The 22,941-nt window shown below is 41.3% G+C and overlaps 1 protein-coding gene across 6 annotated transcripts; it reads left to right on the forward strand.

Moving 5' to 3' along the window:
• The first annotated feature begins 4,472 nt into the window (after positions 1–4,472).
• Positions 4,473–22,840, forward strand: pltp (phospholipid transfer protein). Of its 6 annotated transcripts, none has more exons than XM_061219182.1 (16): positions 4,473–4,630; positions 8,952–9,071; positions 9,796–9,895; positions 11,722–11,850; positions 12,479–12,634; positions 13,398–13,461; positions 13,649–13,712; positions 14,354–14,445; positions 14,992–15,168; positions 15,701–15,760; positions 16,816–16,980; positions 19,322–19,389; positions 19,528–19,570; positions 19,670–19,733; positions 20,731–20,807; positions 21,502–22,840. In XM_061219182.1, the coding sequence occupies exons 2-16, from the start codon at positions 8,963–8,965 to the stop codon at positions 21,598–21,600; spliced, it is 1,467 nt and encodes a 488-aa protein (XP_061075166.1). In that variant the 5' UTR covers positions 4,473–4,630; positions 8,952–8,962; the 3' UTR covers positions 21,601–22,840. The 6 variants fall into 6 exon arrangements, with proteins under 6 accessions (XP_061075166.1, XP_061075168.1, XP_061075167.1 ...); XM_061219184.1 differs by lacking the exon at positions 4,473–4,630 and adding an exon at positions 4,664–4,800; XM_061219183.1 differs by lacking the exon at positions 4,473–4,630 and adding an exon at positions 7,554–7,714.
• Positions 22,841–22,941: the final 101 nt, after the last annotated feature.

Consider the following 22,941-nt stretch of genomic DNA (forward strand, 5'->3'; position numbering starts at 1 on the left):
AGTCAATGTGGCAACAATATCCAAAACTCGCTGCAGGTTTGGCCTCTGGCGGAGTGACCAGAAGGAAGCCCCGAATCAAAAGGCCAACACTGAGTCTTGTTTCAGGTATTTAAAAAAAAAACCCCACTGGAGATTGTAAAGCAACATGGTGAGGTGTGTTTTGGTCTGATGAAACCACAGTGCAGCACGTGATCCAGAGAGCCGCACACCCACTCTGAAGCTTGGTGGCGGCAGCATCCTGTCATGGGCATGTTTCTCATCCGCCAGCTACTGGGGCACTCGTCAGGATAAAGGGGAACCACACATCATTTTTGGTGTTTTTGAGCTCTTCATATCATCCTGGAGCTGTTTTAGACACTAAAACCTTATACAGAAAACACTTATTACATGTCATTTAGTTGACACTTTTATCCAAAGCGACTTATATTTGATTAGACTAAGCGGGAGGCAATCCCCTCCTGGAGCAATTAAGGGCCAACAGCTGTGCAGATCTTATCATGGCTACACCGGCGATAGAACCACTAGAAACTGCTAGAAAGATGAAACTGGGAAGGACCTTTTAGCATGACAATGACCCAAAGCACACAGCCAAAATGATAATGTCAAATATAAACTAATGTATGGATAATTTTGGAGAGTCCCAGGATTACATGATAACTATGTGGACTTGCACTTGCAAAAATGTTTTTTTTGTTTTGTTTTGTTTTGTTTTTCTTGCAGGTCTTGTTCAGAGCATGAATCTGCAGTACTAACTCTCTGGACAGTTTCATTTCATGTGAATTTCAGCAATGTGCTTATGCTTTTTTGTATTTCATTTTTAATGTGTTGTGTAGAAGATGTTCTGTGAATCAATACAATCACAGATCTTTGGAGAACAGCATCATCAGGTAAATCAGATTTTGGTTTCACCATTTAAAATAGGCTGGCTGAAAAGATTGGTATGACTTACATTGCAGTGCCAGATGACATCTATAGGGGGTGCTGTAGTTCATGTGTTACCTTGCAATCTCTTGCAGCCTGATCTGCCTGTCTCCACGCAAGTGAAATGAATTCCAGCAGGTTTTGAGTGAGAGAGAGGAGAATGACGTGGTTTGTCGTTCTGAATCATTCAGGGAGGTGACCACTGGTCTGCTCCGCACTCCTGCTTTCTTCTGCTGACCAGCACTGAGGCTCCTGCTCCGGTGAAGTACAGCACTGGGAGTGGTTCAATCCCACAATGCCTCTTTTCATAATAAGCGTTGGTTCTTCGGGGAAAGTTACACAATGTCTTTAACCTAAACTGGGAGGTAATTATAAAATAACCCATCAAATTTAGATGGGACATTTTTTGGTGGATGTTTTGTCTCAATTTGTACTAATGTACAATATTGCACACAGCATAAAACAAAGATTAAAAAGTTAATTAAAACAATAATTTCAGTACTTCATACAGACTGTGTGCGTGCTCTGTTTTGTGCACTTGCCAGGCTAAAAGGCCGTATCAATACTTATTTAAATCCTGTTTAGTAGATTGTAAGGTTCCATGCATTATATTGGACAATCATGACCACTGAATTAAAATGTCAAGGGTAATGTTTAAGGGTAAAAACAAAAGCCATTTATATTCTCTCTGTGTGTTACTCACCACTAACCTAGGGAAGAAAGTAATCCTGTTGCCCAACAGCATTCCAAAGCATTGTGTATGTGCACTTCATGACTGCTCTAATCTACACAGACATGTGGCCACATGTTATTCATGACCTTTTATGTAAATCATTGCAATCAAACATTCATTCGTTCATATAAAACTACATACCTATAATATTTCAGCTCGATATACAATGGATAAATATTGTGTGACATTCAAATGGACCAACAGAAACATAAACAGGTTTTACTAGTAAGTAAGGCAGTACAGATAACATGTGGTTTTGCAGCATAATAGCAGTATGAAATGAATAACGCCTATAACAGGCAAAATTCACCTTTAACCTTAACAGACTAAGTGTAAGATCTTCCCAACATATGTGTTGCTGTTCAGTAATAATAATTTTAAAAAGTGCATGTCGATTTTTTAAAATAGTTACCATCATTGTTTTGTGAGAAAGTAAGAGTCAGGAGAAGTAGTTGGCCTTGTCTACAGTAATGTACAGCTCTGTGCTTGGGCTTTGTACATTTGTGATATGCTTGGAAAGTCCTGTTGAAAGATTCCCATGGGTTTCTCCTTAAAATAATGTTGTTTCAGATTATTCAATCTCCAAACAAAGCAGGTGAAGAGGACCACACACAGAGATTATGGTCAGTTTGGTGGCAGACATTCCAGTTAAAAATAAATAAAGTTTTAGAGAAGGGATTTTCGCTGACTTCATTGTTTTCATGCCGCCAGATACACGGTAGCAACCTCAGTCAGTCAAAACTTGGAAGTTACACATCTGCCGCGGCTCCTCTCTATGGGTAAGTGGATGAAACAACCACTGTTCACTGGCTGGAATAAATAGGCCGCCTCCCAGTAAAATAACAGGCTGCGCTATTGAAGCATAGCATGAGCAACCGGAGCTTACTACACTTAACTGCCTCGTAACCTCAGCTGTGATTGGCTGCGTGTCTCAGGAGATCAGGAGATGTGACATACTTGTGTGACACACTTTTTGGGTGACTGCTGCCCACACGCTTCCAGATGGTAGGGGGTTACATTTATGGTCAAGACTGTGGCTTATGTTTATCAGGTCTAACATGTCCGCATAGTTCACCTTAAATCCAGAAAGCAAAAATGGCTGATTTTGTCACAAAAGGGATTTGTTCCAGATTGCACACATTGCTGCGTTAATAAATATTTTGTTGCAAATAAATATTTCATTTTCTCTGCAATGACATTTTTGTGAAGTAGGTCTGAAAATATGAAAATATTGATGTGGCAAATTTCCAGATTTAAACAAAAAACTGGGAACTCGGGAAGTTAATACTACACCACAATAGTGTTTATCCTGAGCGCTACATATTGTTTTTCTGGGTTATTCTGGAATATTGTTGTGTAATAATAACAGGAATTAGTTGTAAACAAGCTGTTCACGACATATATAAACATATATAAAGTGGGTCACTAAAGTTATGAAAGAGAAACATATGAAAGCTAGGACAACCAATATAAAAGGTATACATGGTGTATGCATGTACTGTTTATACAAATCAATTCCATTCTCCTCATTAAGGTCCCCCACCAAACTCCCAGCGTATGACATTATTATTGCCTTTATGAAATATCTAACATATAACGTGTCCTTAATTTACGGATTTTAGTACGTTTGTCGGCTTTCGTTCTCTTTTAAAGTAATGAGTTCGTCGATTTGATCTTTTTCGCTCAAGATCCAGAGGCTAGGAATTAGACGGGGTTTTTTTCAGAGTTTGACAGGACTGTGATCCCCATTAATCAGATGTGAGGAGAAGCATATAATGGGCTTGAGTAGGCCTGCTGTGGGTTTAACGGGTTCTCCTTCATACGAAAGCCCCTCCCTCCCTTCGGAGAAACCGTTCTAAGGTGGTAATTAACCGTCCTCCAGCATCAAAGTTCCTTTGATGCTGGAGGACGGCCCCGCCAGCAAAATTAAGCGGCAAGTAACATTCCGTTGGCAGAGGATACTTAGGAACCGCCTATGTCAAGGGTAGGAAGACATCTAATGGAAATGAATAACCAAAGCAACATGCTCATATGCGATTTGGAATTAGTATAAAACTTTCTTCTATCTTCGGAACATCTCTTTTTGGGTGCATGCTAGCGTAATGTCGATGAAACTTGAAAATCAAGACGTGAGGGTAAACCATGCCATATATGTTCCAAGAAAACTTCGAGCAAGGTCTTTAAAAAACTACATCTTAAAATGAATGTATAATTTTTCCATGCGTGACACTGAGGAGTCTGATTTAGCGGTGAATCCATTGCACATTAAAAAATAACAAACACAGCCCGCTGTACCATCAGACCGCACTGCAAACATATCATCAAGTTGAGGTTGCCTTTCCGAGAAAATTTTCAAATGGTATTTATTTGAAAATGAGAGAGAGAGCCACTTGAACACAAATCACAGAGAAGCTCTTCTAACAGTTCAGTCAAGATATGCTATTGCCACCATTTTCATATTTTTAAAGAAAATTCCTGAAAAGAACTGTGAGAAGCTGCCAGGTCACAAATTTTGTCCGGGCAGTAGCCTCTAGGCATAAAACAACACATATTCAGTTAGCGTCCTGTTCTGTGGTGGGAGAAAGACTTTGCAGTATTTAAGTCCGTCCTTCTGATTATCCGTTTTATCATGCGATACTGTGAGAGTTCTCATACGCTGGAATTGTGAAAAAAAAAAACTGCCTGCTAAGTCTGTTTGTAAAATAGATTACTGTCATTATAATGACCACATGGTCGTACGACTCATGCCGAAGGCCCGCCCCTTTCTCCTACAACCTGCCACTATAAATACCACCCTCACTTTGGAAACAGAGAGAGAGTGGGAGATAGAGAGAGTTAGTACCAACGATTGAAAAGTGTACATTTACTGTAACTGTCCATTCCTGAATTAAATACTTGGAATTCATGAGAAACTCTCCCAAAAAAAAAAAAAGTGAAATCCATCCCCACTGAGGAATTGTCTACTGACAGCACACAGTAAGTATTTCAGTTTATTGTGTAACTGTGTTGGGAAATGGGAAAACAGGCATAACTTGTGGAAATCCTGCCCAAAGTTGACGCAGACAGCTCAGAACGGGGCTTGGGGTTGATGGGACCTGTTGAGACAGTGGTGTTGTCGTGCCTCTCCCACAATGACTCAAGCAGAGGTGAGTGCCCAGGCTATGTAGGAACACTTGACTACTGTTGAAAGAAAGGTGTTTTTAAAAGAGCTGTGCGATAGGCTTCGACTGTTGATGGCAAACAGAAGACCAAGAGGTTCAATCGAGGTTGAAACTTAAATCTTTGGCAGAAGACTGAGGGCATGCTAAGCAAACAGGATCCTGTACTGTTCAGTGTGTCCTTTATAACGGAGGATTCTAGTGCTTTTCCTGTGCTGGAATCTGAGCGCAATGAGTACTCTGATTTGATTGACCGGAAGTAAATTTAAGAGAGAAATTAACATTATCCTGTACCATTCTTCATGCAAAATGATTGGGGGTCTTCACTTACTAAAGACCTGTGTTACTCCTAACCATTAAAATTGCAATTTACTATTGTTTTTGACATTCTTAAAGGCAATTGAGACCTTTAATGGTAGAGTAGGTCAGAGTATGGCAGAGTAGGTTGGATAATTTCAGTAAATTATTTCACGTATGGAAGAAAATCAATATCCCAGTGTTAGCAATATTATGGTAAATCAGTACAGTAGCACCATCTAAGCAACACTTAGAGTACTGCAGGCACCAGTTAAGGTCTCCTTGATATGTTTTTACCTAAAATGCACTTTGCATTAATGAGAACCATAGAGTGGATGGATATAACTGCAAAGCTAAGCTACTATACTCTGTGTTCCTTTTGCTACAAAGTAATAATTATATTTTCATTCTTGTGGGAGTGCCACAAAAGTCTAAGAATGAGTTTATCATCCAGTAAATAGAAACAATTAAAATACTGTATGTGAGTGCAACCAGTCTCTTGAGCCGGAAGATTGTTGCAGCGGCTTTTCCAGAACGCGTTCACACTTGATCCCGGAGTGATAAAGTTTCGGAACATTGCCGGTGAAGGCAATGAAACAGGCTGCACTTTCACTCTCTATTTTTATGTAGCACGCGCGCACAAACACGCACACACACGCACACGAACCCAAAATTTCCAGTACTGGCAGATAAATTCCTAGAAATAAATCTCTCCACTGGAAGAAGCAGAAGGCTGCTCTCGGGTCTTACATAGGGCAGTGACCTGGACAGGAGCACATTGCTGTGTTTTAGAAAACAGTGCTTAACCATTTCCTTATTGCACAACACCCCCCATCCCCAACACACACACACGCACACCCCCCCACACACACACACACACGCGCGCACACCCCCACACACACATACACACACACACACACACATAAAATGACTCACATAATGAGTCAGGTTATCGCTGCTGCGTCAGTATAAATTATACAGTTGCAAGTGAAGGTTGTTCTTTCAAAATAACAGGAAATCACTGTTATGAAAAGTCATGAAAATGATGTCAACTGTTTAGCTGGTGCTTCTTTGTGTCAACTTTCTCACACGGTCTGCAGGTTCATGCTTTAGGGTCGGTAGAGTATCAATGTGGGGAAAACAGAAGGGTCACCAGCAATACAGTATTACTGCAATGAGACCCCGCTCAACACTGCTTGCACAATCACAACATTCATTACATACTCCCTTTAAGTTAAATGAGGCAATCTTCAAACATGTGAAACAATCTGTGTTAGAATATACAGGCAAATAATAAAAATAACAATAAATTTATTTCATGTAGGAAATACATTTGCAACAAATTCCAAATATGGTAACTTAAATTACAGCAACATAAATGTGGTAACTGAACTAGTCGTAATGATTTTAATTCATCTGCAGGTGTTATGGTATAATGGTAAATATTATGGTAGAATCTTGCTGCTTCACAGTTGAAAAATGAACCATGTCTGTCAGAAAGTGGTGTGTGTGCATGAGAGTGTGTGTGTGTGTTTGTGTGTAATGGTGTGTGTGTAATGGTGTGCGTGTGTGTGTGCGTGTGTGTATTGGTGTGTTTTCTGTGCTTTCTTGACCCCGAGAGCTCAATGCGATTCCAAGAAAAGGATGTCTGGGGCGACTCGGTGGTCCGTAATTCCAAGGGGAAGCAGCCGGCCCTGGGGCCAGTGGGGGCGGCTGACCTGTGGGCCCTCGGGGGACCCTTTGTCACCCGTGTGCTGGGGTCATTGAGACCCCCCCCCCCCCCCCAAACCCCCAACCCCCACCTTCAGCAGCCTCCCCCGTTACCACTCTCCCATGTCCCCCCTCCCTACTAGGGCCTGTTTACTTGGAGGCCGGAGTTTGGATGTTGTTGTTTTGTTTTTGGGGTAGGTTTCTTTGGGGGGAGAGGAATGGGGTTGGTAGCAGACTGATAATATGTAGGGCAAGATGATGGTGATATGCTGCGGGAGTGGATGGGTGAGGTGGGGAGTCGATATGTGTGTGCGCACGTGGGGGATCACAGGGTAATTACAGCAAGTAGGGTGGCTTATTGGGAGCAGCAGTGTATCAGCGGTTAAGGAACTGGGTTGCAGCCTCGCAGTTCCATTTTTGTAGTCCAATACCCAGGCGGGGCGCTACCGTTGTGCCCTCGAGCTAGGTGCTTGACCTGACTTGCTTCTGTAAATATCCAGCTGTATAAATAGTTTGTGTTTCAAAAGAATGCAAGCTGGACTTCTTTGGATGGGAGCGTCTGCTAAACGGCAGATAATAGCGATCGGAATGTCGTAATTAGTTCAATTTGGATTCTCCGAGGGTGGTTCCTTGCTGTGCTTGGGAAATTAGTTGGGGGGGGGTAGTGGTGAGGAGGGGGGTCTATAGAGGGGGCGTTACATTGCAAAAAAAAAAAAAAGTAGTGCGTGTCATGAAATATCCCACACTCCTCTCTCTCGGTATTTTGGGGTCCCCATGCCTGGGAGTTACTATAGCGATCGCCGCCGCCTCCGCTTGGCTGAAGACAAAGCTGCGCTCTCCCGGGACGTGACAGTTCTCCTCTCGCGCTCTGACGTGCCGCCGCACATACCAGCAGGTTAGAGTCCGCACCCCGGCCGGGGACACATCTCCGGGAGGAAAGATAAGAAAAGCTGAATTTCCCGCTGACGTTTCGGGACTCCGTCGCAGGGGTGAACGGCGGTGTGAGATTTTGCCACTGCTCGGGGAGGGGGTTGTTTATGATGCGGGATCTCACTTTTGGATCTGATGAACATTAGTTGATGGGTCAGAAACGGATAAGAGGGAAGCGTGTGGGTTGTTTCGGTCAAGTGGGAAATACCGATTGATCAATTAATTTCGTTGTACATGTAAACAGAAAAGTGTGAATGTGACCAATGTGCTAAAGGAAAACGTAATTGTACGGTGACAATGTCAAATTAACAGCTGTTATAAGATTATTAGCACAAGCAGGTAAGGTTCTTTATGAGCTGGGAGCTGTGGTGTGTTGTGGTCGCGCGGAGCACTCGTGCGTGCTCTTTTGGCTGGACACTATAAAAAGTGCGTCATCACCGTGTTTTTTCTCAGCCCTGCATTGTGCAGTGTCTTGTTAAAAAAAAGTGCGTTCCTCTGCTGCTGATGGTGACTGGGAGTGAGTGTGAGATGGATGTTGGCTGCTTACTGTGTATACTCGTGCCTCACATGCTCGATGCACAGGCTGTGGTGAAAGACGTCGCTGGTATGGAAATGAATAGAAAGATAAAATAAGCGCCTGGGATTCTATTTCTGTTCACTGCGGCTCAGCTACTGCACGTATAACTGAAATCACGGGACTAAGATCGGGCATCGTTATCATTAAAGTAGTGATTATTATGTGTGACATTAGTATTAGTATTAGTGCCATTATTATTATTATTATTATTATTATTATTATTATTATTATGATGATTATTATGATGATGATGATGATTATTATTATTATTATTATTATTATTATTATTATTATTGTTGTTGTTGTTGTTGCTATTATTATTATTATTATTATTATTGTTATTATTATTATTATTATTATTAGCATAGTAGTAGTAGGAGTGGTAGTGATAGTAGTAAGTAGCAGTGATGTATTATTAGTATTAATATTTGGCATTTAACAACGCTTTTCACCGAACTCCACAAATACAAGTTTGCTCTCTTAACCCATATTAGGTCCTGTCTGTCAATTATATATATATATATATATATATATTTTTTTTTTTTGGGGGGGGGGGGGGATAACAGTAATTGTACTGATCTGTATTTTTGAGCATCCTTGTCTTGTGTGTGTGTGTGGGGTCCAGGCTGAGTGAAAATGGCCCTCTTCAGAGCTCTGGCCATTTTCCTGTTGGCCCTTGTAACCATGACGACTGCCGAACCCCCGGCCTGCAAGATCAGGATCACCTCCAGAGGCCTGGAGATGTGTAAGGTTTAATTTTTACATCTCAACCACACACGGCATAATCACCGGTGCTAACTGTAATTAAGGTTATAGGCTCACTGTAATTGAGGTTATAGGCCCAATTACTAACTACACTCGAATGAAAATGAATCATGGGATTTACTTACAGTAAAGAAATTACGGACAGTGGTTGCATGCTATATTATTAAGTATATGTGGCTTCAGATGATTAAGTATTTGGTACAAGTTATATATATTGTACATAATAATACCGTGTCCATAATTGTGATCTAATCGACTTTGACCATGGAATGATTGTTGATGCCAGACAGGGTGGTTTGAGTATCTCAGAAACCGCTGACCTTTGAAGATTTTCATGCACAACAGTCTCTAGAGTTTGCAGAGAATGGTATGAAAAACAAAAAAACATCCAGTGCGCAGAAGTTCTGCAGACAGGTCAGAGAGAGGTCAGAGGAGAAGGGCCAGACTAGTTGAAGCTGACAGGAAGGTAGCTGTCAGCTTCAACCATTACAACTGTGGCGTGCAGAAGAGCATCTCTGAGCACAGAACGCGTGAAACCTCTTAAGTGGATAGGCTACAGCAGCAGTCTAAAAAATAAGTCTAATAAATACCTAATAAAGAGCTCACTTTATGTTGGTGTTGATCTAGCCGTGTAGTTAAGGTTGTGGGAATGTGTGGTAAGTAAGTGAATTTAAAGAGCCCTTATTGTTCCATGTTCCCTGCAGTGAAGACAGAGACCCAGAGGTTTGTTGAGGAGGAGCTGGGGAACATGACCATGCCAGAGATGAAGGGCAAAGAGGGCCGCTTTCAGTACACCATCAAAGAGTGAGCTTCTCCCTGTCTCACCTGATCTATCTGTCTGTTTGTCTATCTATAAATCCAAAGAGTGAGCTTCTGCCCATCTCACGCATCACCTGATCTATCCATCTATCTATCTATCTATCTATCTATCTATCTATGTTTCTATCTACATATCTATCTTGTTGGTAACACAAAGTTTTACCAAATAATTAAAGTGACCATTTTCTCAGGAAGCAGCAAATCCGATGTTTGTGTCTTGAGTCAGGAAAGTATTTATTGCAGGAAGCCAGCATGAAGGATTCACACAAAAGTATCCATCGAACCATTGCAGTTCGGGGACTTTATACAAGTACATTTGCATGTATTCAAATTTGGGTGCTAAATACAGTGTGACCTCTGATTGGTCATTCGTTATACAGGGTTGCCCTATAGGCTGCAATTTCTACCGCTGTGTTTTATTGGTTGTCTGTAAAACAATGGAAGCTTCCTGCGGACATTAACATGCATATGTGAAGTTTTTGTAATACACAAATCTGTCTGTCTCCCAACATCTACCTACCAACCCATCTATCTATCTATCTATCTATCTATCTATCTACATACGTATATATCTATCAACCTAGGTATCTATCTGTCTGTCTGTCTGGTCTGCTGCCCTGGTCCTCGAGAGCTACAGGATATTCACACAATAACATGTTCAGTGTTTCATCAGCTCTTACAGAGTACATATAGTCCCAAGTGGACTCATACTCTATGTACTCTGTTAGTGTTTAATTAACACTGGACATTTTACTGTTCAGTCTCCTCATCTCCAAATATCAGGGGGTGTGCTGCCTTGTTCCTGGAGAGCTGCAGGATGTTCATTTTTTCATTGGACCCTGAAAAAAAGAATTAAAAAAAAATATATATTAAACATCAGTATATGAGCATAAATATTTTTTATTTGCTGTGAAGCATGAATGGAGTCAAATGGGAAAATATGCTTCCTGAGCAAAAATATAAGGATCACTGTATCAGTTGGCAAAACTAGCAGCTCAAAATCTGGCCGTGTATGATGTTTTTTTGCGGCAACCACGAAAATATAAAATGTAATAGAGTGTACATTACATTTATTTAGCAGACGCTTTTATCCAAAGCGACATACAAAAAGTGCATACCAAAGGTCAAAGTAACAACTGCAGAACAGGTTGGATAAGGTACAATTTGCAAGAAGGATACGTTGTCTGCAGCCATGAACATCATATCTAGTGATTATAGGTCAGTAGGTATGGTGTGTCATAACCATCTGTCGTAATCATTGGTTGGGCACGTCATTCTTAGTTAGATTTACCTTATCAAGCCGCTTTTTGTCAGAAAAAGCTAGTCCTGCCATGAAAAATAAATCTTAAGACCTTTTTCAATGTTTTTTTTCCCAATCATATTTTATCAGTGCCACGACCTATCGGCTTGGGGGAGTGGAGGCAAACAGGTGCTTTTCTTTCACAGCAGACCTGGGTCAAATCCGTTCATATTCAAATACATTTCTTGGCTTTACTGAGCTTGTCTGGTGTGTTGGAACCTATGAAATACTCTCCAATAGTGCAAAAACCCCGCCTTCTGGTCCTCTTGGTTGGTCCAGGCAAGAATAATCGAGCACAGAAAAGCATTTGAATCCGAAGCAATTACATACTCTATTTGACCTGGGTCTGCCAATAGAAATATTTATTGATGTCAAACTGAAATGAGTTGGGCAAGGCTCCGTTGACACAGCCCATGCCGGATGCATAAATTAGTTTGAAGACGGACTTGTTTCCAGCCTCTGCAGTTCCCTGGTTAATATGGCACCTGTGTCGCTGTCTCGCGCACCCCAGGGTGAAGATTACGGAGCTGAACCTGACCGGGGCGGACCTCCGCTTCCAGCCCGACTACGGCCTCCTCTTTGCTGTGCACAACTCCTCCATCTCCCTCAGCTTCCTGCGCAACATCCTCTACTGGTTCTTGTGAGTCCCTTTCCTGGTCATCAGTTCTTCTGTCATCCCCTCTCCCGGTCATCTGTTCTTCTCTAAATCAGGCTCCGAGACTTCTGTCCCAAATACTGACTAATGAACTGGGGAAAGGGCTTTTTTTGAAATAGTCAATAGTCAGAGTGACTGGGGAAATTTTGTTGGGGAAAAAAATTATGAACTTCCTTAAAGGCATTGCAATCGGATTTTTAGATTGTTGTATTGTGCACAAAGAAAACAGATACTGTGATATTAAGCTGATTCAGTTGAGAAAACCAAGTTTGCCACCTGTACATCGCATTCACATTTGAACCAATCCACAGTGCAACCATTTAGTTGGCAGCCAATCATAAATGAACCTTTCAGCAATCATGTTTAGAAATTACATGCCTCATAACAAAATACATTTTCATGGTTTCCTGTTTATAAAAAAAAAGATGTTTAAAAATCATAAACAGGAAAATGATCATCAATCATAGACTTCATATACAAGAAAGAAAAGTCATTGCAGAGTTGAACATCATTACAGACCAGCGGAAAAGCAGAAAAGCCAGATAAAGGCCGAATAATAAGAAATAAGGAACTATTTGCCGGGGGTGATGCGGCTGTCCTGTGTGTTCCGCAGCCACGACGTGGGCACCATCAACGCTTCCGCCGAGGGTGTGAATATCCACACGGCCCTGCAGCTGACCAGAGACGACTTTGGGCGCCTCAAGATCTCCAACGTCTCCTGCGATGCGGCTATATCCAAAATGCGTGCCAAGTTCTCCGGGACCCTGTCGTGAGTCCTCCCCTCCAGTCCTGCATCATCCCCCTTTCTCATTCCCTTATTTATATCTCTCATCCCTCTCCCTCTGTATTGTTTTAGTCCAACCCCTGTGATTAATAAGTATTTATCATTGCTTATATGACAATTAGCATTATTTTATCCCTTGACATTTGCTATGTGTATGGAAGCCCTCCCATTGGATATTGTGCATACTTGCTGCAGTATACACTCAGCAAGCACTTTATTAGGTAGACCTGTACTCCAGCTTGTTAATGCAAATATTTAATTGGCCAATCAGGGTGCAGCAACTGAATGCATAAAAGCATGCACATGTGGTCTAGAGGTTCAGCTGTATTTCAGAATGGGGAAGAAATGGGATCTAAGTGACTTTGACCATGGAATGATTGTTGCTGCCAGAGGTGGTTTGAGTATCTCAGAAACTGCTGATCTCCTGGGATTTCCACACGAGTTTACAGTTTGCAGAGAATGGTGTGAAAAACAAGCTCAGAGGAGAAGGGCCAGGCTGGTCAAAGCTGACAGGAAGGTGACAGTAACACAAATAACCACACATTACAACAGTGGTAAGCAGAAGAGCATCTCTGAACACATAACGCATCAAACCTCAAAGTGGATAGGCAACAGCAGTACAGGTCTAAAAAATAAGTGTAATAAACACCTAATAAAGTGCTCACTGAGTGTTTGTGGATGTTTCCAACTTAGACCTTGTGTACAGTTGCGTATTGTGTACCGATTATTGTGCTTTCTTTCTACTTAGGAGGGTATATGAGTTCCTGGCCACATTCCTGACAACAGCCATGCGATTTGTATTGAACCAGCAGGTACTGACAAGCCTGCCCATGTATGCAAACATCCACGACTACCTCTTTAGTCAAGACAGAAACCGCAATATACTGAACATACTTATTAGCAATGTTGTTTTTGAATGTATTTATGCAGAGCACACAGGTAAATGTAGATGGGTGAAATGCCAGCCAGTCCAAACCTCTCTACCTCTTTGTGCTTCAGATCTGCCCAGCTCTGAACCATGCCAGCCTGGTTCTGATTAACAAACTACTGGACACCATCCCCGGTAAGAGCAGAAGTTTCGTGTCACATCCTCTCGGGCATAATATGTAATGTTTTGGACTGACCAATCAGCTTTACAGAGTTTGAATCTGGAAGTAGCATACACAATTATACAGAGGTCAATACCAGTAAAGAAAAGTTGAGAATAGAGATTAGGTGCAAGCAAGCAAGCAAGCAAGAATGAATAAATTAATTAATAATCAAACAAAATATATAAATAAATAAATAGGTGCTTTTTCTAACAGTCTTTTAGAATATTATCTAAAGGAGAATAACTGGTCAATTACTAAGTCTGCAATTCCAAAAAAACACCTAACAATACTTTTCTTCCTCTAACTGCCCAGTTCTGCAAAAAACTGTCTTATATTCACTTGTAGCCTTGGCATCAAAACTGATTTATTGCATAATTCTGCAAAAACAGAATGTGCATGCTGTTAAATACTAAGGTTGTTGGTATCTATGGACATATTAGTAGTGGATTTAGCATTAAGGTAGCAGGGAGACACTGTTTCTATGGCTCTCAAACCACTTAACCACCAGTATATTTTTGTTTCAACAGTTTTGCCTGTTTGTATGTGTGATTGTGTGTGTTTTTGGGTGTGTTTGTGTATAGTTGTTTGTGTAATTGTATGTGTGTCTTCTCAGTGCGTTCAGTGGTGGATGACTATGTGGGGATTGACTACTCCCTCTTGAGTGATCCTCTGGTGACCTCTAGAAGCATGGATCTGGACTTTAGGGTGAGTGACGACACATATGGGAGTGCACAGATAGCTTCGGACTTAGTTCCAGGGTTGGCGTAGCGAGTTGATAACTACCGTCGCGATACCTGTTATCCGTGATTGCCATGTTCAGGATTTGTTGACCCGGTTCTCTTGGATTTTCGCTCGACTAAGTTGAGCTACTTTCGTGATATTGGCCGGATAGCCACATAGCTGGTTTTCATTAAAATTGGGTCTAAATTGGTTGTTGGTTTTAAGGGTCATAACAAATAACACTGTAGCCTTCCAACCAGGGTTGGGGGCTTTCAGATAATATCAATATTTTGTTTGTATTACATTTATTTTGCTCTAGTTTCATGTCTTGTATAAATTCGTGACATTATAACCACATGATCTGCACACACTTGTGCGTTATATAGGTACTGCAATGCTGCCTGCAATTTTGAGTATCTACTTACTCAAAATTACAAAATAAATACTTGTTAAAAAAAAAAGTAAAAATTAGAGTATTGTTACTGTTTCGTTTAGTAACAATGCATTACTGCCCCCCTCCTTGCTGGACAGGGCATGTACTATGACCGGCGGAATGAGAACGACACGATTGTGAACTACGCCGTGCCGCCGGTCATACGAGAGTATGACCGCATGGTCTACATGGCTCTGTCCGAGTACTTCTTCGACAGCGGTTTCCACGCCTACTACAAAGCCAAGGTTTTCGAAATGCTGATCACACACGAGAAGGTAACGCACAGCAGCAGAGAACATGACTTGTTGCCGTATTTCTTTCTTTCTTTTTCTGTCTTTCTGTCTGTCTTTCTTTCTTTCTTTCTTTCTGAGCCCTGTATGTGCCCTGTAAAAAAAAAAAAACAGCTCAAGTTAGGTTTTGAAACAGCTGGTAGCTGTTTGACCAGCTCAGACCAGCTTCATACTCAACATGGTTTGACCAGTTCAAGCTCGGTTTTGAAACAGCTGGTAGCTGGTCATTTCAAGCTGGTTTTTACATCAGGGACCTCTTGAGTTATAAACTGGGGGTAATTACACAAGGAATAACCCAAATGGAAAACTATCAAAAACAACCATGATTTAATATGCCTTTCAGTGTCGTCGCTGGCCACTTGTTCTCTTTTCATGCAAGTGTACAGTTGTCCGTGTTGTACGAGGGCCTGATCTGGTGTTGTGTGGGTAGCGTCTGGGCTGTGCTATAATTTAGGTTATTAATACAAATTGGTGAATACATATAAATTTTTACAAAAATAATATAATGTACTTTCAGATGCCAAAGGACATGGAGATGCTGCTGAGGACAACCTATTTTGGGACAATCATGATGTTGGTGAGTGCATGCCTGTGGTTTCCATGGTAGCACTCATCTGAGGAATCATGTAATCGATCAGGAAGTTCATACTGGCCTGAGACAAGTGTGTTTTTGATTGATTGTGACAGTAGTGTGTGTTAGATCAATTTCCCTGTGGTAGTAGTGTTTGTTAAGTTGATTGTGAGAGGGGCTATATAAAGCACCAGGTAAGGTTGGTGGTTTATATAGCCCCTCCCTTTAGACATAAGCATCATGTGAGAGGGCGGCACTTCTTGAGTTATCTGCCTGAACTCACTCTGCGGGCATTGCATCATTAAGGTGTGTCAGATTAATTGAGAGCTCTGGATCTCCTTGGGATAATAGTGTGTGTTAGATGAGGTCTAGAGTTCCCTGTGACAATAAAGTGTGTTAGATTCAATATGAGGTCTAGACCTCCATATTACAGTAAAGGGTGTTAGATTCAATATGAGGTCTAGACCTCCATATTACAGTACAGTGTGTTAGATTCAATATGAGGTCTAGACCTCCATATTACAGTAAAGTGTGTTAGATTAAATGTGAGGTCTAGACCTCCATATTACAGTAAAGTGTGTTAGATTAAATGTGAGGTCTAGACCTCCGTATTACAGTAAAGTGTGTTAGATTCAATGTGAAGTCTCGACCTCCATATTACAGTAAAGGGTGTTCGATTAAATATGAAGTCTAGACCTCCATATTACAGTACAGTGTGTTAGATTCAATATGAGGTCTAGACCTCCATATTACAGTACAGTGTGTTAGATTCAATATGAGGTCTAGACCTCCATATTACAGTAAAGTGTGTTAGATTAAATGTGAGGTCTAGACCTCCATATTACAGTAAAGTGTGTTAGATTAAATGTGAGGTCTAGACCTCCATATTACAGTAAAGTGTGTTAGATTAAATATGAAGTCTAGACCTCCATATTGCAGTGAAGTGTGTTAGATTAAATGTGAGGTCTAGACCCCCCTTTGATAGGTGGCTTTGTTCGATTAAAGTCTACGTCTAGGCCTCCCTGTTACAGTCGGAGGTTGCAAATCTCTCCCTGTTCCAGAACCCTGCTCTGATGGAGGCTCCGATGTCACTGGAGCTCAAGGTCACCACCGCCCCCCGGTGCACCATCAAAACCTCTGGGGCCAGCGTGTCGGTCACCGCCATGTTGATCGTGATGCTGCTCCCACCTGGACAACCCCCTCTGCAGCTCAGCAGCATGACCATGGTGAGGGCAAACACCCGGACGCCACTTTCACACATGCGCTAGCATCACTGCGTTAACACAAGTGTGCTAGCATCACTGCTCACTGCGTTTACACACACGCTAGCATCACTGCTCACTGTGTTTACACACACGCTAATATCACTGCGTTCACACACATGCTAGCATCACTGCTCACTGCGTTCACACACACGCTAGCATCACTGCTCACTGTGTTTACACACACGCTAATATCACTGCTCACTGCGTTTACACACACGCTAATATCACTGCGTTAACACACACGCTAGCATCACTGCTCACTGCGTTTACACACACGCTAATATCACTGCTCACTGTGTTTACACACACTAATATCACTGCTCACTGTGTTTACACACGCTAATATCACTGCTCACTGCGTTCACACACACGCTAATATCACTGCTCACTGCGTTTACACACGTTAATATCACTGCTCACTGTGTTTACACACACTAATATCACTGCTCACTGTGTTTACACACGCTAATATCACTGCGTTAACACACACGCTAGCATCACTGCTCACTGCGTTTACACACGCTAATATCACTGCGTTCACACACACACGCTAATATCACTGCTCACTGTGTTTACACACGCTAATATCACTGCGTTAACACACACGCTAGCATCACTGCTCACTGCGTTCACACACACGCTAGCATCACTGCTCACTGCGTTCACACACGCTAATATCACTGCTCACTGCGTTTACACACGCTAATATCACTGCTCACTGTGTTTACACACGCTAATATCACTGCTCACTGCGTTTACACACACGCTAATATCACTGCGTTAACACACATGCTAGCATCACTGCTCACTGCGTTTACACACACGCTAATATCACTGCTCACTGTGTTTACACACACTAATATCACTGCTCACTGTGTTTACACACGCTAATATCACTGCGTTAACACACACATGCTAGCATCACTGCTCACTGCGTTCACACACATGCTAGCATCACTGCTCACTGTGTTTACACACGCTAATATCACTGCGTTAACACACACGCTAGCATCACTGCTCACTGCGTTCACACACGCTAATATCACTGCGTTCACACACACACGCTAATATCACTGCGTTCACACACACGCTAGCATCACCGCTCACTGCGTTCACACATGATGGTGCCTTCCACTGCTCACACAACCAAGCACTCTCCATCATTCTACCAGGCGGATAGCGTCCGCACAGGATGATAGCATTCACACACGCGCTAGTGTATCCCACTGCTCACGCAACCAAGTAATGTCCAGCATTCTACCAGGTTGATAGCATTCACACTTGTCCCATTCCCGATCATCTGTTCTTCTCTAAACCAGGCTCAGAGACTTCTGTCCCAAATACTGACTAATGAATTGGGGGAAAGGCTTTTTTGAAATAGTCAATAGTCAGAGTGACTGGGGAAATTTCGTTGGGGAAAAAAATTATGAACTTCCTTAAAGGCATTGCAATCGTATTTTTAGATTGTTGTATTTTCACGATTTCCTGTTTACAAATTTGAAAAAAGATGTGCGACCCTGTTCAGGATAAGCGGGTTAGGATAATGTATGTATGTATGTTTAAAAATCATAAACAGGAAAAGTCAGCTGTTCTTGTAAGATATTGTTGAACATCATTACAGACCAACAGAAAAGCAGAAAAGCCAGCTGTCTGAATACAGCCATTGGGGAACGGCGTTGTTAGCTCTGGGTTAGTAGCCAGTAGCTCGCTACTCAAGAGAATGTGAATAAAATAAGCTAACATCTGTATACCTACAGAAACTATAGAAACTTGACATGGATGTCTGAAAGAAATAATGCGTAAACCTTATCCAGTTATGAATGTAGGTTATCATTTATTTGGCATATGTTATTTATTTATTTTTATATGATTTTTATTTTCTTCCTATTTGTTTTTTGCAGTAGCTTATTATAAACATGATAGCTTGGTTGTCTTGGCAAAACAAGTCAGGTTTTCCTTGCTGGATCCAGCAATGTGATGGCTTTGCTCACACTAATGTCGAAATGGAGCATTTCCAGAAATGTTAGGTCTTGAGCCAAATTGCCAGAGTAACTTTTCTGGAATGCGACTCTCATTCACACACGACTCCTGAGTAGTAAAGTTCCAGAACATTGTCAAGTCGAGCTGCGGACATGAAAAGCTTCTCTCTCTCTTCTTTCTCTCCTCCCTCACCATGTTTCTCTCTGTATGTCTCTTCTCGCAAGCATGAAATAAGCTGAATGGGTGACTCGGACCCTATAGCTGCAAGCCTCCCCACACACAGGGATGAACTCAGTAACCCTCCTTTACTTCTCTGTTGCAGGAAGGGAAACTCAATGCTAAGGTGTCTTTGAAAGGCACAAGGCTCGCTGTTCACATGGACTTGAGAAGGTACATCAGCATAGTAAACTGATATCTAGCAGAAGTACAAAGAAAAGAAAAATAAAACACAACTTTAATATTACTATTACTATCAGTAGTACTAGCATCAGTTGTAATTGAGTACTGAGTGTTGATATCTGTTGGCAGGTTTAAAATCTTCTCTAACCAGTCTGCTCTGGAATCATTGGCGGTAAGCTGACGTTGTGATTTTTCTACTACTGTATTTTTACTCTTTGATTAAATGAACCTGGATCGGAGGTGAACTCTGACCCTCTCCCTTTCTCCTCAGCTCATTCCCCTGCAAGGCCCGTTGAAAACCATGCTGCAGCTGTCTGTGGTCCCCATTCTGAATGGTGTGTAGCACGCTTGTGAATCACATCCCCAAAAGCCACTACTTTAGGCCTTTGTGGTGTACAAGTGTGCGGAAGAGAAATTGGTACTTTAACCAAGCATTGTTCAGTGAATAAGTGTGTGAAAGAGCAACTGTTCCTTTAGTTGGCCACTGTGTGGTGTATAAATATGTTAAAGAGTAAAGGTTACTTTAGTCTGGCCATTTGTGGTGAGTGAGTGTGTAAAAGAGCATTTCAGCATTCTGGGTTTGTAATCAAACGGTTTCACTTTTTAATCTGCCTTGCTTAACAAAGAAATTACAGCCTAGACTGTGTTGTAATTGGGATAAGAACTTTCTGAAGCTACATACACTTAAGATCTGCGGTCAATGTTTTGAGTTAAGAGACCAAAGGATTAAAATGTTTCCATGTAATCTTTATCATTGACATGGTAAATGGTAAATGGTTGCCATTTATATAGCACCTATATCCAAAGCGCTGTACAATTGATGCTTCTCATTCACCCATTCATACACACACTTGCACACTGACAGCGATTGGCTGCCATGCAAGGCGCCGACCAGCTCATCAGGAGCATTTGGGGGTTAGGTGTCTTGCTCAGGGACGCTTCGACACAGCCCAGGCGGGGGATCGAACCAGCAACCCTCTGACTACCAGACGACTGCTCTTACTGCCTGAGCCATGTCGCTCCACATGCTGTTGTGTTCTGATGGGAGTCTTATATACAGTACACAACTCTACAGCATCACCACATGTACATCCTCGAGAGTTAGATACAGTATATACAAGCTAACTGGAGTACAAGCTATAGAGAGGGATTACCAATCAGTGCCTCGATTTTTAGGTTAGCTATGAAGTACTAGTGGCAGCAAAATGTTGAGTGTATGTTGAGTCTTGAATGCAATTACTGACTTTGAAATATTTTAAATATATATTTTATAAAAGATTAATAGGACTATTTTGCAGCCATCTAAATGTTGCGGCTATTTACACGTTTCAGACCGAACCAAGAGAGGTGTACAGATCCCACTGCCTGAAGGGATGGACTTTATTGAAGAAGTGGTGGAGTATCATAATGTGAGTCACAATTTTTTATTTTATTTTTTGCTTTCAAGGTGGGCTAATTCAATTCTCATTTGCAGGGATGCAGTGTTCACCTGGGGAATCAAAGTTGGTAGGGAATGCAAGGGAATTCATAGCCAATCAGATGTCATTCTCTGCGTACCCAAAATCACTGTGCTTGGTCCAGCATGATTAAAGCATTGTGAATTCTCTGCAGCATTTGTAGTTCTGCCTTTATCAAGGTTGCTCAAAGGTGCCATAAAAAATTAGACCAAGTGCAATACTTTCATACTCTTCAGAACACGTGCAGCCGCAATACAGTTCCCTTCCCTGCTTTGAATTGTGGGTAGTTATGCTGGGCACACGGCTGTCTCGCTTGCTTCTGGCTTTCCATGTAATCCCAGACAGCCTCAATCAAGTTTTTATCTGAAAAGTCTATTACTTAACATACAACTATTTTTGAAATGTAACATCATTTTGCAAAATGAATTTTTGGAAATCTTAAATTTGCTCTTTTCCAACACGTTAATGCAGAAAAAATAAATCTAAGACCAAACAAAAATAAATATACGGTGCCGAAGAGGTTTGCACAGTACTGTATGTTAGAGTGCCTGGCATGTTCACATTTTTGGGACACACCCAAACCACTTCTTCTCCCAGCCGTGTCCCTCACTGACCTGAAGTGTCCGTCCCTTCTCACCCTCTCCAGGGGTTTATCGTCATTGGAGCCAACCTGCACTTTACCAAAGGCTTACGGGAGGTGATCGAGAGGAACCAGAACGGGCTCAATAACAGCACCATGGTGTAAGCTGGAGAAGAAGCAGTTTTCCAGAGACTGATGGCCATATATAACACCACCAGTATCTCCAAACAAACATGCTAAAACACACGCACAATGAATATACTTACATGGCGACAACTCCTACTTTCCCCATTCCTTTAAAAAACATTCACGTGTAAAAAAAAAAAAAAAGCTCAGAGTTTTGTATTTGTATTTACCAACAACAAAGAGCAATGTGGAGCAACATTTTCAAAGGACTGTTTCACAGGATAAAATCTGAAATAATTTAAGCCGCATATCTATAGGAAATTTCCACTGGCACATTGCAACATTTTTCAGCGGCAGTTATGTTTGACCAAATATAAAAGGGCAAGAAATATAAATGGGCCCATTTCTTGAGTTTGACATATCTTGAGATATGTTTTTAGATTTTCATAAACGCATCAATAACATTGAGGACTAAAAAGTGTCAAAATGAAAAATGTTTCTCACAGGAACATATTCTCCTACATTCTCCCGTTGTCTCGTCGGTTAATGCTTAATATCACAGCCTTTCCACAACTGAAAAAAAGGGACCAACAGAAAACCTCTCTAGTCAGAAACGGAACAGGTTGTCATTTCAATGTGCAGTCTGTCAATAGTACAGCTTTCTGAAACTGAACTACTGCCAAAACACCAGCTCTCAGATAACTCTGCTCAGTTCAGTGAATAAGTATTGTATGACTTATTTCATAAGAATATGGATGAATCACATTTTTCCCCCCCACACACATTTTCATTGTGATTTGCCTCTTTTTCTTTTTTAAACCGTGTTTTACTATGATTTTAACATTCATTACCAGGACATACCAATTTATTTAGAATACATTCTTTTTGCTTTTCACCTTCTTACATTAGCTGGAGCTACAAAAATGCTTCTTGAAACAAGATACATTTATGTGGTTTAGATAATTTTGGAATACATTCACATTTCGCCCAAAATACATGCATTTTATATATACTGGTGCCATGTAAAATAGGTCTTGAAACAATCAAAATACAAAAAATGTCTTCTTTTTTTTCAGGGGTAAAAGTTTCTTATATTGTGTGGAGAATATGTTTTATGTATTGTGCATTACCTTGTTACATATGTGTTGAAGGGGGTGAAATCTGCCCACTAGTCTTGAATGTATCGTAAACCTAACCTCACAATGACCTATTCATTAAATGACACCATAACACCTTTTTTTATTATTACATAAAGTCCTAATAAAACCTTATGAAAACACATCAGTTGTGGCCGTTTGTGAGAGCAAAATCTTTTGGCAAACTTTGATGTGTTCCCTTGATTAAAATATCACATTGCAAATTCAATCTTACAAGAAATAT

This window comes from Conger conger, chromosome 14 (genome assembly GCF_963514075.1).
Source record: "Conger conger chromosome 14, fConCon1.1, whole genome shotgun sequence".
Taxonomy (NCBI): Eukaryota; Metazoa; Chordata; class Actinopteri; order Anguilliformes; family Congridae; genus Conger; species Conger conger.

Excerpts from the sequence above, each read along its gene's own strand:
- pltp (XM_061219182.1), top strand. The coding sequence starts at position 8,963 with ATGGCCCTCTTCAGAGCTCTGGCCATTTTCCTGTTGGCCCTTGTAACC. Across the intron at positions 11,851-12,478 it reads AACATCCTCTACTGGTTCTT|CCACGACGTGGGCACCATCA; the intron begins GTGAGTCCCTTT and ends TGTGTTCCGCAG. Across the intron at positions 20,808-21,501 it reads AAGTGGTGGAGTATCATAAT|GGGTTTATCGTCATTGGAGC; the intron begins GTGAGTCACAAT and ends CACCCTCTCCAG.